Consider the following 15,078-nt stretch of genomic DNA (forward strand, 5'->3'; position numbering starts at 1 on the left):
CCAATTGCTTCTGGCCTTTGGTTATGACTGGCAGTTACTCAGACGAATAAAGCCCGCCCTAGCTGGGTGACAGGACGTATGGAGTTGTTACCAATCCCGTGGCATTGCAGACTAACTGTGACTGTGTCAGCCAATAGTCATTGTGCAAGGGCGGAGCCGCGTAATCATCTTTCCGCCCCCCGCCTTTTGGACCAATCCTTCCTTCCGATTCTGTATGATTGGCAGGCACTCAGGCCAATAGTGATTAGAAAATTTTGAAGCCTGCCCAAAGACCGTGGGCCGGAGGAGGTTTCTCGTTTCTTGGGGCGTTTGTATGTGTGTTTCAGGGGACTAGGGTACGCGGGGGACGAAAGAGTACCGGCCATGGCAGCAGCGGAGGAGGAGGACGGGGGCCCCGAAGGGCCAAACCGCGAGCGGGGCGGGGCGGGCGCGACCTTCGAATGTAATATATGTCTGGAGACTGCTCGGGAAGCTGTGGTCAGTGTGTGTGGCCACCTGTACTGGTGAGAATCTGAGAGCGGCAAAAATACGTGGGGCTTACATCTATCCTGGGGAGGTTGGGCTGGGGGTGCCACAGTCATACAGGCAATCGGAGGGCACATTTTCATAGGTGAGGCCTGAGGGGGGCTTCTTGCGTCTTTTTGGGTATGTGTGGGTGAGCGGGTCACGTCTGTATAGAGGAGACCCGTGGAAAGTCGTAGGAACTAGGCGCCAACTAGTGTGTTAAGAAGAAATGGGGCGCAGGAGGTGGGCACCGCACATCTGTGCAGGTGAGACCCGAACCACCTTACCTCTGGAAATTGAGGGGTCTTAGCTGTACAGTTGGGAACGGATTAGACTGCAAGGTTAGGGGAGATCTAGAGAACGTGGGATCACATTCAGATGAGCTGTGTCAAGGGGTGGTATGAGAAACCTGCGGACAAGAGCACTGTGGAGGAGCGGCCCCCAAAGATTAAGGAATTGTGGAAGTAAGGTCTTTATTGAGCAGAGGAGATAGGAAAAGGAGTAGTGGGAGAAGGTAGGTGCTGGTAAAGGGGGTTTGGTTGGGGAGTGATGGCGGCAAGAATGAGATGAGGGCTGAAAGGAGCTTGGAAAGGGGTCGTTGAAGAAAACTGGAAATTAAATTGAAAAGCAGAGAAGGAAGGGGTGAGGATTTGTATATGTATGGGATGTGGAGGGTGTGGCGGGGGAGAGGAGAGAGGTGAGAGTTGAGCCTGTTGAGAATGGATGTAGCTTTGGAAGGTTAGAGAAGCAGGATGGCCATATTGGCTGGCATGGTAGGAGTTGTGGAAAATATGAAAAGAAACAGCAGGTAATACCTGGTAACAGCGAGGTGGGACTCTGAGGTTGGGTAGGTATCTCTTTTATGTTTGGTTTCAACTGGTTTGACTTTTCTTTTCCCCCTTGCAGTTGGCCCTGTCTTCATCAGGTGCGTACTCAGAGGAGATGAAGAGGGAAATGGGGAGGTCTGAGGAGCTGGAAGAACCCTTCTGTGTACTGGAAACCACATTTTTTTCCCCCAGTGGCTGGAGACACGGCCAGAGCGGCAAGAATGCCCAGTGTGCAAAGCTGGGATCAGCAGAGAAAATGTTGTCCCTCTCTATGGGCGAGGGAGCCAGAAGCCCCAGGATCCCAGGTAAGAGAGGGGAGGTGGTACTGAAGGATATTGGACACTTCTGTCCGGGGAGTGGGGTGTAGAAGAGGAGGGAATATTAATAGTCCCTCTCCTCTTCCTCAGATTGAAAACCCCACCCCGCCCCCAGGGCCAGCGACCGGCTCCGGAGAGCAGAGGGGTAAGTCTTGTCTGATTTGTGTTCCTTCCTTGCCAAAGACTTGCCTAGTTCCCCACTGACCTTCTCCGCCTCCCTAGGGATTCCAGCCATTTGGCGATACTGGGGGATTTCACTTCTCATTTGGTGTCGGTGCTTTTCCCTTTGGCTTTTTCACCACCGTCTTCAATACCCATGAACCGTTCCGTCGGGGTACAGGTAAGAGTCTGCCCTCAACTGCTACCAGCAAGTCCTCTGAATCACCTGGCCTATGAGTGGATACTTCTTTCACAGCTCTCTTCTCTTCCACAGGTGTGGATCTGGGACAGGGTCACCCGGCCTCCAGCTGGCAGGACTCCCTCTTCCTGTTTCTCGCCATCTTCTTCTTTTTCTGGCTGCTCAGTATTTGAGCCGTGTCTCCTTCCTGCCCACCACCAGCCAGAGGAGAATCAGTATTGGGGGTCCCTGCTGACCCTTCCTTACTCCTGGACCCTCCTCCCCCCAAGCCCTTCATTTCTGTTGGCTAAAGCCAACCCTGGCCACTTTCCACAAGGATGTGTGGAGGAAGAGTGACATCTGTGCATAGGATGGGAGAACCTGTGCTCTGAACTGCTCCCTCAGTAGCGTCATAACTCTCAGCTCTGAGAGAGGAGGGTGGACTAAAGACAGTGTCCGTCTCTCCTCTCTCCTGATCCTTTGCTTTCCACCATATTTCTTGATTTGATATTGAAAGGTGGGCAAGGCTTCCTCTGACTCTTCTCCCATGTTCCCCTTGATTTAATTTAATTTTTCTCTCCCTAGTGTCTAATGTGGGTCCTGACTCTCAAGTGCTTCCCTCCCCTCACTACCTCCTTTATGATAAATTCAATAAACATGGTAAGATGTATTCACTCTGCCTACCTTTGTCTGTCCCTCCTTCAGGACAGGAGCATCTGCTCCCCAACTTGAGCAGATATTGGTGTGGTGTGGGGAAGCATGGGGGAGAGGGCATCACACAGCACACAACAGCAAATGTGGCAGGTGTTTACTCATCACTTTTTGTGGGAGGCTCTGGTTGTGGAAGAAAGTTTGGGGGAGGTGGGCTGGAGATTATAGAGAGGAGAACTGGTCTGGGGCCAGAACAGAGTGTGGGAAAAGAAAAGGGGCTGATGGATGGGGTCTGGCTGTGGGCTCCTCAAGGCCCTCCTGTGCTGCTCTCTGCAGCCTCGGGCTCCTCTGGCTGGTTCAGTTCCGCTCTCTCCTCCTCTTCCTCCTCCTGGTTTTCCGGGACCTTCCTGGGGAGGAGGATTGGGGAGAATTCTGCACATGGTTTCTAGCACGCCATCATTTCTTAACCCACACCTCTGCTTCCTGCCTGGAAGTTCTCAGTCTGAGGTGTCTGGCTTCCTCCACTCACCTCTCCTGTCCTTTGCGTTGCCGCCTTCGATGCCACATGATGACCCCAATGAGCAGGGCGACTGTCCCCAGGCCTCCCAGGATCCCCAGGGTCAGGGCTAGGGTTTCCAGCCCCGGCCCTTCCACAGAGCCTGTATGGAGATGGGGATAACTGAGGGCATGGCCCCACCACTCATAGTTGCTTTCTGGTTGACCCCCTCAGTCCTGTTGAGGTCTGTCTGCTTCTCTTTGACTTTATCCAACCCCCTCACCTGCAGTCGTCCCCTCCTCGCCTGTTTCTGGAAAACAAAGAAGGGAAGGCTTCAGTTTGGAAGAGAGGTATTTAGTGGGAACCCCAGTGAGTCCCTTAAAGAGATAGGCTGTTCTCTTGGGTTGTGTTGGGCAGAGGAGGCCTGGGTGTGGCTGTGCTGAGGGAGGGGTAGGGTGGCTCTTGGGGACAGTGCTAGTGTAGGGTGGGGAACTGGGGCCTGCACTGTCCCTCAGCCAGCCTCAGGATTGGCCTGGGATTCAGAGGGAGGTCTCACCAATGATGCTGACGCTGACAGCACGGCTCTCCTGGGGCCCATGGCTGGGATGGGTGGCCACACAACTGTAGGTTCCCTGGTCCTCAGGCCCTACCTCTGGGAGGAGCAGCACGGGGCCAGGGGGAAGGGGCAGGGGCCTGCCCTGGTGGGGGAAGGAGGGACAGGAGACTATTAAACCCCCTGTCCACACATCCCATATTTCTGTCCTCGCCTCCACATCCTCAGATACCCTTGTACCTCCTTGCCTGCCTCTCCATGAACCCCCTGCCCTCCGAATTGCCAATTATGTATCTTGCTACCTGCCAGCTCCCTTCGGGTCACTCACATCCTTGATCCAGTGGATTTGAGGTGGGGGCTGGGCGGGGGCTTCACAGGTCAAGGTCACGGTACCACCAGGAGCTACTGCTCCCCCTTCTGGCTCTACCACCAACTGGACTTCCTTCAGTGGCACAGCATCTGGGGGTGGGAAGGCGATGGGGTTGAGAGTCCTACCTGTGTGTGGTCCCAGTGGCCACAGGCTGAACCCTTCCCTTCCTGAGGGTCATACATTCTGACATGTGCTCACCCACGTTGGGGCCCTCCCCACCTCGGTGCTCACTCCAGACCCTGAGCTGGATGGGGGCCGTGTGCAGGGCTCGGCGCCGGGGAAGGCCAGGGGTGAAGCTACAGGAGAAGGTGGGGTGGAGAGCTCCTCCCCGAGCTGGGGTCACCATCAGCTCCGAATGGAGTGTGAAAAGCCCTGTCTCTGGGTGTCTCTTGGTCTCTTCCTTCACTGACACTCCTGTGGTGGGGGGAAGACAAGGTGAGACATTCCAGAGTGGGTGTGGGAGAGGGCTCAGAAAGAAGACAGCTGGGAGGGGAGACGCTGGGACTCACCTTTGCCATCAGGAATCAGAGTTTTCCCATCCAAGAGCCAGCTAAGAGCCCCTGCAGGGTAGCCCCCCTCGGACACACATGTCCCCACCTGGGGAAAAATCAACTTCATCATCTCTGGAAATAAGAGAATCCAGTGGCTCAGATGGTAAAGAATCTGCCTGCAATGTGGAAGATCTGGGTTTGATTCCTAGGTCAGGAAGATCCCCTGGAGAAGGAACTGGCAAGCCACTCCAGTATTCTTGCCCTGAGTATCCCATGGATAGAGGAGCCTGGCGGGCTACAGTCCATGGGGTCGCAAAGAGTCAGACACAACTGAGTGATACACACACACGCACACACATACACACACAGAGCTACACTCCCCTCCCATCCTCAGGACCCCTTTCCACATCTCCCCTTTTCATCCTCTACCTTATTGGGGACACCAGCCATGAGTTCAGAGGCAGGATCAACAATTTCTGGCTTCCCAGGAATCTCTGAAGGAGGGAAAATTCCTATCAGAGGCCACAGCTTTGAAGATTCTCACACCCTGGGTGTGGGAATGGGGGCAGCTGAAGTCAAGTTCTCCCAGGCCAGGGCCAAGGAGTCAAGGGCTGGGGTCGAAGGCTTTTCCTTAGATGAGAGGTGGGTGGTGAAGAGGTCCTGGGAACCCTTACGATAGACTCGGACTCGGTAGTTAGACTTGGTCTCCTTTCCGCTCCGGCTCGTTGCCCGGCACCGGAAAGTCCCCTCATCCTGGATCCCAACAGCCGGCAGGAGGAGGGAGCCGTTGGGGAGGACCCGAGCCACGCTATCCCAGGGGTCTCCCTGGGGAGACAGGACTTTCCAAGCTTCTGTCCGGCCTGTGTTCTGGGGGCAGAGGAGAGGGGCCTCAACAGTGCAGGCCCTTTGGGAAAGGACTGATGAAGAAGGGAGGTGGGCGGGAGGGGACGTGAATCTCACTGGTGTCCCCAGAAGTGGAGAGACAGGAGCCCCACTTACCAGTTTCCATTCCAGCTGCTGGGGTGGTTTCTTGGGGGCTCCCTTACAGTTCAGCACCAGTGGCTTCCCGATCCGGGCTGTGATGTTTTGGTCCCCTGTGACTGCCCCTGGGAGACAGCACCATGATGGAGGGCAGGGAGATGGCAGCTAGCAAGACTAGAACAGGGAGGATGAGGGAGACTGGAAAGCGGCACCCAGGTTCCTGGAAAGCTAGGGGGGAGATTTGGGGATGGGGTGGGGTGCCTTCTGTGGGGAGGGTTGTGGCAGGGGAGTGGCTCACCCCACAGACTGAGGACTAGCATCCAGGCTCCGATCACTGCCCCTGCTGCCATCCTGCTTCCTTCCCAGGCTCCTGGCTCTGTCTGCCCCTTGCTGCTGTGGCCACCACCCTAGGTGGGGCTTGTACCCTCTCCCCTGCCCCCATCTCCCCCGTCCTGTCTCGTCACAGGGAATGCTAGGAATTCAAATTCAAGAGTCCTTCAGGTACTAGGAGAAACAATTGTCACCCCACCCCAGGGCACTGCCAGCCTCTGGGCACAGCCACATCCATGGGGGTGGGGAGTGCATCTCCTAGGGTCTCTCACCCCTCAGGACCCCCAACCTATTCCACCAGTCCACCGAAGGCTACTGGATGACTAAGCAAGGTTGCCAGGCCACAGGGTTCAGGCCTGGCTGTTTCCCAGGAGGCAGGGGTGAAACCTGGAGCCTGGGTGGTGAGGGAAAGACTGGAAGACCTGGGTGGGGTGGGGATCGGGGAACACCTCTTTAGGGTTTTCTGAGAAATAAAAAAATTTTTTTTCTGGGGTTTTTCATATTTTTTAAAAGAATTCTCAACTAAACCCAGGAAAAAAAGAAATTTCTTTATTTAAAACTGTGGTTTTTTTTTTTTTTTCTGTGAAACTACAAGTTTACAAGTGAGGAGAGAACTGCCCCCAGCCCATGCCTCCCACCCCCACCCATCACACTCCCAACCTGCCCCCCAATCCTGCCTGGATCTTTGACGGGAGGGGTTCCCCACTGTGACAGTCTTATAAATGCCTGAGGATGTTTGAGGGGTTCAGATGGTAGGGTTCAGGGCCGAGGGTTGGGGATGGAGATTTTACCTTCCCTCATAACCTGGCTCTTTGCAGCCTCCTTCCTCTCTCCCCCAACCCTCTTGATTTTGGACTGAGAAAAAAAGATACCTCATATCTGGGGAAACTGAGGGCAATACACACACAAACACCCCAACCCATATTTAACATATTTGGCAATAACCCCCTCCCCATTCTTCCTCCTCCAATCTTTAAATAATAGTTTTTAAAAAAAGGATTTTAGATGTGTCATTTGCTCACAATTACTGAGTCCAGCCCTGCTCAAGGGATGTAGGAAGAGGGGGGATAGGCCGACAGAGCAAGACCGACTGCCTCCAATGCTCAGTGCAGCAGAAAGCTGCCCACATGAGCAAAGGACACCGAAGTGACTTTATAAGCAAAGGAGAACACCTAAGTGATTGTGTGTGTGTGTGTGTGGGGGAGCAGGCTTGATACCCTGCTAAATGTTACTTCTTGATGGACAGGACTGGAGCCAGGCAGGCCTATTTGTTCCCCTTTCTCTTATCATGACCCCTTTGGCTATTACCCCTAATATGGGAAAGCAAGAAACTTAAAAAAAATCAACATTATTTATAAAAACATCTACTTCCCCAAACTAAATTAAAAATTAAGAACCACCACCACCACCAACAAAAACTCCCAAAAATAAGAATTAAAAAAACTACAGATGGAACCCCGGGATAATTTTTCTTTCCTTAAAGAAAAAAAATTCAACCCCAAAGCCCAGTCAACAATTCCCTAAAGTAGCAGAAACTCCCTCCGAGGTAGATATCTGAGTCAGACACTCTCGTCCACCGAGCGATTCTATTGGTTTAAGATGAGCTGCGTATGAGGTAATAAAAGCCGTCTGGAGGGGCAGGAGGTGGGGGGGCACAGGGGGCGTGGCCCATGTCCTCTGTCCAGAAGTCATGTCCCCATTTTTGGCATCTCTGGTTGGGCAGGGCTGGCGTCTCCACAGATCCCAGAGCAGATAAGTGGGGTGGGGGAGGGAGAGTGGGGGAGCCCACAGAGAGACAGAGAGAAACAGAACAGTTGTCGGTGTGTTTATGAGAAAGGAGAGGAAAGATCTGAAAAATAGGGTGTGTGTGTTTCTGTGAGAGAAAAAGGGGGAGAAAAAAAGAAAGAAAAAAGGGGTAGACAGACCCCACTCTCCCCTGAGGGGACCCCATCTTCCCTGCCATGTCGTCGGCACCCCCAGCACTGACAGAATCTGGCCGGGGAGGGGACGGCCCTGTCTGGTCTTCTCTTGTCTTGTGCTTCTCCCGTGTTTGGGTCTTCTCCTCTGGATGCCTGTGTCCTCTTCAAGAGTTACATTGTGAGCCCCCACCCCTGTGGCCCTGAGGGGCAAGATCAGTTGGAAGTGTCTGAATGAACGCTCCCTGGTCCCTCTGTTGGGGATGTCACTGAGGACGGGGTCACAGCCTCCTGCCAGCCGCCATTTGCCTGGGAAAAAAAGAGACAGACAGCTGGGGTGGGGCTTTGACCCAGCACAGGGGCCAGCGCTGCGAGGGAAAAGGCCCCCCCACCCCCATCCCCTGAGGAGAGGGGCTTCAGGGACATACTCACCCTCATTTCCCGAGGGCTGTACATCTGGCCTCCCCCGAGGTTATCCCCGTAGCCCCCTGGCCCCATTGAGTGTCGGAGTGATTCCACCTGCAGGCAACAGGGGAGGACACGACACAGTGAGAGGCCTTGGAAGAGAAGACTTTCATATCTGAAAATAGGGGAACCGAGTTTGAAAAAGCCCTACTCAAGGTGCGATGGACCACCTGACCTGGGAGGCAGAGTAGGAATCTCCGTTGAGCCCGGGCATCCCCAGAAACATGTCACCGGATCCTGAGAGATTGAAAGAGCCGCCAGAGCCTTGGGGGAGCAGAGGGGGAAGTAGGGAAGAGTGTAACAGAGCCTGTGATGGCAGATGGGAGACTCCCCACAGCTCTCAGTTTTCAGGAAGTGCCCTGGACTAGCTCGGTGGAGGCGTACCACCATACCCAAATTATCCACAAGACAACATGGCAACACTCAGAAGGAGCGGGCTGATTCTGAGCCTCCCCTGGCCACTTACTGGAAGAAAGGCAGAAGTAACTTCACTGGAGTGGCCTCAGCCCCCCGATATCCCCACCCATCTGACCAGCTTGGTCCCTCTCACCCCAGAAGGCCCCCTCTTTCTACTCTGATCCTGCCTAGACAAGAAGTGGGACAAAAGCAGGAAGCGTGCAGAACAGTCAGCCAGGGTGGCAGTGGGATCCACCTGCGGAGGAAGGGGGTGTCGGGGAGCTGGTGCGGCTGTGGCCTCCCTGGGTGACCGACACGGCGGTCTTGACGGCATAGATGTTTGCCTCCTCTTGGAACTTTCCTATGTTTTTCTTATAGCGAATCCGCTTGTTGCCAAACCAGTTGGAGACCTGCGGGGTGGTGGGCAGAAAGCAGGGTCAGGTGGGAACCTGTTCCTCTGTGAAAACCTTAGTTAGAGCTGTGTGCCCACCAAACGCCTCCCCAAGCCTCCCTGGTACCTGAGAGACAGTGATTCCGCACTTCTTGGCAAGCTCCTCCTTAGCCTCCTCACTAGGGTATGGGTTACTCAGGTGGGAGTAGAAATACTCATTCAGAACCTCCGTGGCCTGTTTGCTGAAGTTACGGCGTTTCCGTCTATAGAGGAGAGAGGGGGTGATGAGGAGGGTGTTGGTGTCCTGGCCGGGCCATCCTGTTGATTCACTTCACAGGGCGCCAATGTCATGGAGCAGACTGTTGTGCTGTGCAACATGGAGGCCTGAGGCTTGGGGAAAAATGGGAAGGAGCTGAGTGCTGGGGGCCGGTTGGGGGCCCTGGGCCCCACCTGGCGTCCAGGAAGCGGGAACGTAGGATCATGACGGCCTCGCAGGTGCTCTGCTTGAGTTGCATCTGGATGGCGCTGAACTTCCGGTGGATGATGCTCACCATGCGCTCCATCTCCTTGGGTGCCACAGGCCGCGTGCGGCTCTGCTCCCTCAGCAGGTTCATGACGTGGGTTGTGAACTCGTTACACGCCTGCAGTGGGGGCCCGAGGCTTGGTGAGCAGGAGCCCTTTGGCCCTGGGCATCCCCCTTAACGGACCCTCCCTCCACCTACTCTGGCTTCTTCTCCTCACCTGTTCATATTTCTCCAGCTCCGAGTGGTAAATGTGGCGGATCTGGGCAAGTTTGCTGCGATAGTCCGAGTGTTCGATGGAGTTGTCAGGGGACACTCCGCCCCCGGAGGCTGCAGCTGCTGCCGCTGCAGCCGCTGAGCCACCCCCTTTCTCAGGCCCAGCCACACCCTCTGCCAGAAGCATGTTGTCCAAGCGCATCAGCTGTGGATCCACAGGCTCCTCCTCTTGGGAGCTTCGAATGCTGAGGCCTAGCGTGCAGGCGAGTGGACTTAGGGACCCCACACCGCAGCTCTCAGCCCTCCTGGAGACCCAAGTCTCCAGGCGTGGGTTCCCACCCAAGCCCCCCTTAGCAATCTTCCTGACCCACACTTTCCTCAGGGCCCCAAGTTGTCAAACTCTTAGCCTAAGTTCCACAGGGAACCAGGGTTCTGTCCCCAGAATTGAGGAATCGGAGGAGGGAACTCACGTACCAGTTTTCTCCTTGATTTCACACAGAACGCTAAAGAGAGCAGGCTTCATGCGGTGGCAGTTTAGGGCGTGTTTCCTTGGGGAACGGGAGAGAAAAGTTGAGAGGCTATGGAATTGCCAAGGGGGAAAAACAACCACAGGATGACACTCCCACGGGGTAAGAGAGGGGAGCTTGGGAATAGGGAGGTGGTGGGTCAATCTGTGGCAAGAAAAAGCAAGGCTGGGGGCCGAATGAAGTCTGGGGGATTCTTAGGAAGAGTTCAGCTTCCATGTAGAGACAAGGTGAAGCTGCCCGGAGGCACCATGGCCAGGTGGGGACTGTGGGAGACGGTCTAGAAAGGTACAGAAGAGGATGTGGGAATGACTGCAGAAATAAGAGTGACTAGGTAGATTTCAGAGGACGACAGGAGGAGGCCGAGGAGAAGGAGGAGATCAGAGTTTGAGGTGCCCGAGGGGGTGAGGGGTGCTGAGCTGAAGTGGGGAGTTCAGTATAGAGATGTGTAAAGGGTCCTGGGACTGAGCAGGGCTCCTAGTGTCCACTGAGCAGGGGCGAAGGGTGCCCAAGGACCTTGGAGGCTAGGCTCTGGGTGGAGAGAAATGGTTGGAGCCCTGGGGAGGGGTCTGGAGAGCACTAGGAAGAAGGTGGGCTGGAGAGTTAGGGGAGCAGACAGCACAGCAGGTTTTTAGTCTGGGAGTCAGAAGGGGTCTCTGAAGATGGAAGGATGTGGGGTGGTTAGGGAGAGGTGGGGGGGTAAGACCACCTAGGGTTCCCCTTTTCGAAGGTTTCAGGGACTGGGGGGTGAAGGGAGGTTTGAGAGGGATCACTTATCTTGGGGCTCCAGGGAGTAAGGAGAGGAGAGCTGTAGTATCCTGGGGAGGGTCCTGAGTTGGGGGCTCCCAGAAGGTTCAGAGCTTGTGAACGGGGCTTCTGCTGGGTCTGTGTGGGGTCCCGGGTTGGGGGCACTCACTTGGCCTGGGCCTCGTCCAGGCTCTGGTCGGTGATGGTCATTATCTGCTGCAGAATGTCCCCGATGTCTTGCTTCCCTCGGCCTCCCGGGACCCCCCCGCTACCCCCACCGGGGTCTCCGCCACCGGGAGGTTCGCCAGGGCCCCCAGGCTCCCCACCCACCAATCCAAGGGCCCCCCGGCCCCCGCCTGGAGGGGGCGGCCCCAGCAGCCGCTCGTCCATAGTTGGGGGGGGCCCTGAGGCCCCCTCCCTGCTCCGCCCCTCCCCCGCGCCTGGTTACTTCCCCCCCAAACTCGCTGGGGCCGCTGCTCCCTCCGCCCCAACCCCCGCCCGTCTCCCCGGCTCCCGGCTCTCCCGGGGGTTCACCCCGGCCCTGAAGGGAGACCTGGGGTACCGTCTGGGCCCCCCACAGGAGACCCCGGCCCCCGGCGGCGGAGAAAATGGAGCCGGAGAGAGAGAGGAGGCCCAAGCGGGGGTGTGTGTGAGAGAGAGAGGGAGGAGGGAGGAGGGAGGAGGGGGGAGGGGGGAGCGAGGGAGGGAGGCTGGGGGAGGGGAGCCGGGGAGGAAGAGGAGGGGAGAAGGGAGGAGGAACAGGGAGGAGCTGGGGGCGGAGAGAGACGCACAGAAACAGAGGAACTGAGACCGAGTGGAGGAGGGGACGAGGGCGGAGACTAGCCCGTGGGGAAAATGAGGGAAGGGCCCAGGGGCTGGACTTCTGTGGCCTTGAAGCGGGGGCGTGTTGGAGGCTGGGGGTCCTTCCACCCGGGTTCTAAATCCGGGATCAAGCTGATGAGGACCCTGGCCGCTGGAATGCCTGGGTTCACAGACAGCTTAGTTCATATTTCTTATCCTAATGACTCCCCTCCCTGTTCTACTTAATTAAAACCAGGAGAGGGGGGCTGGGGGGGATAATTAGGGAGGTCTCCAGCCGCTGCTTAATGAGCCAGTAATTAACCAGCCAGGGAGGGGAGCTGGCCTCTGGCCAGACTCGGGAGAGCGGGCAGACTCCGGCCTCACCTTCCTACCATCCACCCGGCCACCCCAGACACCAGTCTTCAGTCCAGAGGGGGATCACATTTATTCATATAACCAAACATCAGACAGTTCAGAACAGCAGTGGGGGGGGGGAGGGTGGACAGGGCTAAATGTCCTTTCACAGCCTGTAGGCCCCTCAGTCCTGGGGCTAGTGGGTGCGGGTGATGGAGATGTGAGAATGGTCTTTATGTCTATGCTGGGCCCTCTCTTCCTTTCTTCTTACTGGGAAGGAGGGTGGAATTCCCAGGTCAAAACCTTGGGAGATTTGCCGTTCTTTGGGAGATGGAGGACAGAGCCCTGAGATCCCACCTGGTAGCTTGACTACTGGGGTTGTCCCCACAGCTCAGGACGGAGACTCTCAGGCAGTCCCTGAGATCAGAAGAGAGGGTGAGGTGTCCCACTGAGGCTGGGATCCTCTCATAGCCTCATAACACACTTGGTTATGGCGGGAGTTATTATCCATCCTACCTTGGCTATTCCTAGGCTTTGAGACTTTCACCTGCTCCACTTCCCAGGAAAGGTGGATGAGGGTGATGAATATTGAGATTTATGCTGGGTCTTCCAGTCTCTGGTGCTCCTCCCTGGCAGGGGTGAGGGCATGCAGTGGGGCTGCCCAGCTTTTGAGCCCCAGGAATGCAGAGGGGCTGGTGGGGGGCTCAAGTCTCAGCAGGTGTGTGTGGGGGGCCGGGACCTTTGCTCCTCCATTCGACCCCCACCCTGAACTCTCAGCAGCAACTCCAGGAGCTCCTGCCCCCCTGGGGGTAGGGGAGGCTCTGACCGCTGGGCTTCCATCCGCTGGCACTGGAGGAGTGGAGGAAGGGGAGGTTGATGGTGAGGTTTTAAGAGGAGCAGGCCTTGAAAGGAGCCAGGGCTGGTGTGAGGGGCATAGAGGACACCAGTGATGTGGGGATAGGGAGAATAGGACCTGGCGAGGGGGAATATGCCTGGGGAGAAGGAGCGGTAGGACCCAAGAGAGAAAAGGGGCCAGAACCAAGAAGCCTGGGTCTTGCCTTCTGCGGGGAGGGGTGGGGGTTGTCTCACCTGGTGACTGAGGATGGTGCTGTAGAGCTGTTCTCTGTCCTCAAGAGGCCGGGGCAGGGCTCGACCTAGGCTTAGGGGGTTCTTGGGGGGATGGAAGGTGGCTCTCTGCTCCTCTAGGCGGCGGGACTGGGCCTCTGCCACCAGGTCCAGAAGGAGCTCGGTCTGCAGGGAGAGCAGGGAGGCCGAGCGGGGCCCCAGGGCTGGGGAGAGGAGGCAGGGGCTCAGATCCAGAGAGGGTGGCAAAAGGAGTGGTGGGTGTGTGTGTGTTGGGGGTGTCAGGGCTACCGGGGTGTGATGAGGAGTTGGAGGGGGTGGGGAGAGAGCCCCTGATGGAGTGGGCCTTGGTAATAGAATCAGGAAAGAAGTGGGTACCAGGTTAGGGAGCTCCCCAGAGGGGGGCTGGGGGTACCTGTAGGGCGAGTCCCTGGAGGAGGAGGGGACGGAGGGGCAGACCTCCAAGGCCGAGTGCTGGAGCTCGCGGGGGGCCAGCCGTGCTCATCCTGATGGGGGCCCTGATGCTGAGAGACATCCGTTTCAGTCAAGTGGGGGTGGGGTGGGCAGAGGGCTAGGCCAGCAGCCCATTTCCTCTCTGTGTCTCTGTTCCTGCCTCAGTGTGCCCAAACCCGTCCAAGTCCCCTGAGTCCACCATTACTCAGTCTCTGCCCCAGGTCCTCTCACCTCTCTCTCTCCCAGTGTCAGCCTCCCCAACCCGGTGCCGAGCTCACCTGCTCACCATCCTCTTCTTCCTGGGGTCTCTCAGCCTCCATACCCTGGAGGGGAGAAACCGATGGGGGAGGGGGTAGCTGGGATTTGGGAGGAGGACCGGAACCCTGAGTTCCTGAGGGGAGTAGGGGCCGAAAGGGGTGGGGGTGAGCCGGGGGCTGGATGCCTGGGTACTGAGCAGGAAGCTGGGTTCCTGGTCAGCCCCCCCACGGGCCCCGCCCATCCCTGTCAACTTCCTCCAGTTCTCTTTTCCCACCCAAACTGCTGGCTTGACTTCTCTTGCCCCAGGGGAGCAGAGAGACTGGGAAAAGCTCCTCCAGCTGCAGTAGTGGTGGGAGTTCAGGATGGGAAAGGATTTTTGGCTTTCCCATCTCCAGAGCCTCAGTAGCCCCCTAAACCCCAGCTGTGTTCCCGCCACCCCCCTCCTCCCCTTCACTTCTGTCAACACAGGAACTAGCTACAAAGGAAGTGGTTTCACTCTTCAGAATCCCCCCCCCCAGCCCCCCCACCCCCAACCCCAGGTGCCTTCTCTAAGAAGGACCCACTGCCTGCTTCCCAGCTTCCCTGACTTACTGGGATGGGGAGGGGCATGTTTCCAGAGGGAAGACAGATCCAAGGATGCCAGGCCCTCAAACATACATATATTCCTAGCACTGTGTTTAAATATGGGTTGAGTACTTACCATTGCCCTATAGGTGCTTACAGTCTATTCAGGGCACAAAATACGCACCAAATGTAAGCTACGAAGGGAAAGCTTTCCTCTCATCATGAAATGGAAAAGGGAGAGGACCACAACCTGACTTGGGCTTTGATCAATGCTGGTCAGACTGGCTGGCACCAAAGTGGGAAACAGGACAGACAGAGACATTTGGGACCTCTTAATGGCAACCTGTCACATTAGCTGAGTGACTTAGAGCATGAAATATGATGAAGAGATCAGGTTCTGCCGCTTAATGCCTTGCAATCTTGGGCAAATACAATCTCCGTGCCTCAGATTCTCAAAGAGTAAAAAGGAGTTTTGTTTTTTTTTTTTTTTTCCTCCCATTTATACTGTTGATATGAGGATCAAATGTAATAA

At 56.3% G+C, this 15,078-nt stretch overlaps 3 protein-coding genes across 9 annotated transcripts; 1 reads left to right on the forward strand and 2 right to left on the reverse strand.

Annotated features, from left to right (window-relative positions):
* The first annotated feature begins 271 nt into the window (after positions 1 to 271).
* RNF5 (ring finger protein 5) lies at positions 272 to 2,659 on the forward strand. 2 transcript variants are annotated; one of them, XM_006059173.4, is made up of 6 exons: positions 272 to 503; positions 1,411 to 1,429; positions 1,524 to 1,636; positions 1,739 to 1,793; positions 1,871 to 1,988; positions 2,082 to 2,659. In XM_006059173.4, the coding sequence occupies exons 1-6, from the start codon at positions 364 to 366 to the stop codon at positions 2,177 to 2,179; spliced, it is 543 nt and encodes a 180-aa protein (XP_006059235.1). In that variant the 5' UTR covers positions 272 to 363; the 3' UTR covers positions 2,180 to 2,659. The 2 variants fall into 2 exon arrangements, with proteins under 2 accessions (XP_006059235.1, XP_025123864.1); XM_025268079.2 differs by lacking the exon at positions 1,411 to 1,429 and having other exon boundaries at positions 365 to 503.
* Positions 2,660 to 2,778: 119 nt separating this feature from the next.
* Positions 2,779 to 6,244, reverse strand: AGER (advanced glycosylation end-product specific receptor). 4 transcript variants are annotated; one of them, XM_006059175.4, is made up of 11 exons: positions 5,826 to 6,244; positions 5,546 to 5,652; positions 5,221 to 5,413; positions 4,976 to 5,040; positions 4,565 to 4,652; positions 4,287 to 4,469; positions 4,014 to 4,144; positions 3,689 to 3,830; positions 3,416 to 3,442; positions 3,166 to 3,295; positions 2,779 to 3,043 (listed from the first exon to the last, which is right to left on the reverse strand). In XM_006059175.4, the coding sequence occupies exons 1-11, from the start codon at positions 5,875 to 5,877 to the stop codon at positions 2,944 to 2,946; spliced, it is 1,218 nt and encodes a 405-aa protein (XP_006059237.3). In that variant the 5' UTR covers positions 5,878 to 6,244; the 3' UTR covers positions 2,779 to 2,943. The 4 variants fall into 4 exon arrangements, with proteins under 4 accessions (XP_006059237.3, XP_025123782.3, XP_006059236.3 ...); XM_025267997.3 differs by having other exon boundaries at positions 4,275 to 4,469; XM_006059174.4 differs by having other exon boundaries at positions 4,254 to 4,469.
* Positions 6,245 to 6,384: 140 nt separating this feature from the next.
* Positions 6,385 to 14,404, reverse strand: PBX2 (PBX homeobox 2). 3 transcript variants are annotated; one of them, XM_025267949.3, is made up of 12 exons: positions 14,003 to 14,404; positions 13,687 to 13,795; positions 13,278 to 13,439; positions 11,203 to 11,249; positions 10,237 to 10,310; positions 9,767 to 10,014; positions 9,476 to 9,666; positions 9,153 to 9,288; positions 8,891 to 9,044; positions 8,414 to 8,502; positions 8,206 to 8,292; positions 6,385 to 8,082 (listed from the first exon to the last, which is right to left on the reverse strand). In XM_025267949.3, the coding sequence occupies exons 1-12, from the start codon at positions 14,221 to 14,223 to the stop codon at positions 7,990 to 7,992; spliced, it is 1,611 nt and encodes a 536-aa protein (XP_025123734.2). In that variant the 5' UTR covers positions 14,224 to 14,404; the 3' UTR covers positions 6,385 to 7,989. The 3 variants fall into 3 exon arrangements, with proteins under 3 accessions (XP_025123734.2, XP_025123745.1, XP_025123749.1); XM_025267960.3 differs by having other exon boundaries at positions 13,278 to 13,477; positions 14,003 to 14,184; XM_025267964.3 differs by lacking the exon at positions 13,687 to 13,795 and having other exon boundaries at positions 13,278 to 13,477; positions 14,003 to 14,141.
* Between the last annotated feature and the right edge of the window lie 674 nt (positions 14,405 to 15,078).

The sequence above is a fragment of the Bubalus bubalis genome, chromosome 2 (genome assembly GCF_019923935.1).
Source record: "Bubalus bubalis isolate 160015118507 breed Murrah chromosome 2, NDDB_SH_1, whole genome shotgun sequence".
NCBI lineage: Eukaryota > Metazoa > Chordata > Mammalia > Artiodactyla > Bovidae > Bubalus > Bubalus bubalis.

Coding starts and splice junctions, on each gene's coding strand:
- PBX2 (XM_025267949.3), bottom strand. CDS start 14,223: ATGGGCGGGGCCCGTGGGGGGGCTGACCAGGAACCCAGCTTCCTGCTC. Junction 9,289..9,475: donor TCCCGCTTCCTGGACGCCAG/GTGGGGCCCAGG, acceptor TCTCCTCTATAG/ACGGAAACGCCGTAACTTCA. Junction 8,503..8,890: donor GACACCCCCTTCCTCCGCAG/GTGGATCCCACT, acceptor TGCTCCCCCAAG/GCTCTGGCGGCTCTTTCAAT.
- RNF5 (XM_006059173.4), top strand. CDS start 364: ATGGCAGCAGCGGAGGAGGAGGACGGGGGCCCCGAAGGGCCAAACCGC. Junction 1,637..1,738: donor CAGAAGCCCCAGGATCCCAG/GTAAGAGAGGGG, acceptor CCTCTTCCTCAG/ATTGAAAACCCCACCCCGCC. Junction 1,989..2,081: donor ACCGTTCCGTCGGGGTACAG/GTAAGAGTCTGC, acceptor TCTCTTCCACAG/GTGTGGATCTGGGACAGGGT.
- AGER (XM_025267980.3), bottom strand. CDS start 5,877: ATGGCAGCAGGGGCAGTGATCGGAGCCTGGATGCTAGTCCTCAGTCTG. Junction 3,443..3,688: donor TGTCAGCGTCAGCATCATTG/GTGAGACCTCCC, acceptor TTTGTTTTCCAG/AAACAGGCGAGGAGGGGACG. Junction 3,044..3,165: donor CAACGCAAAGGACAGGAGAG/GTGAGTGGAGGA, acceptor CCTCCTCCCCAG/GAAGGTCCCGGAAAACCAGG.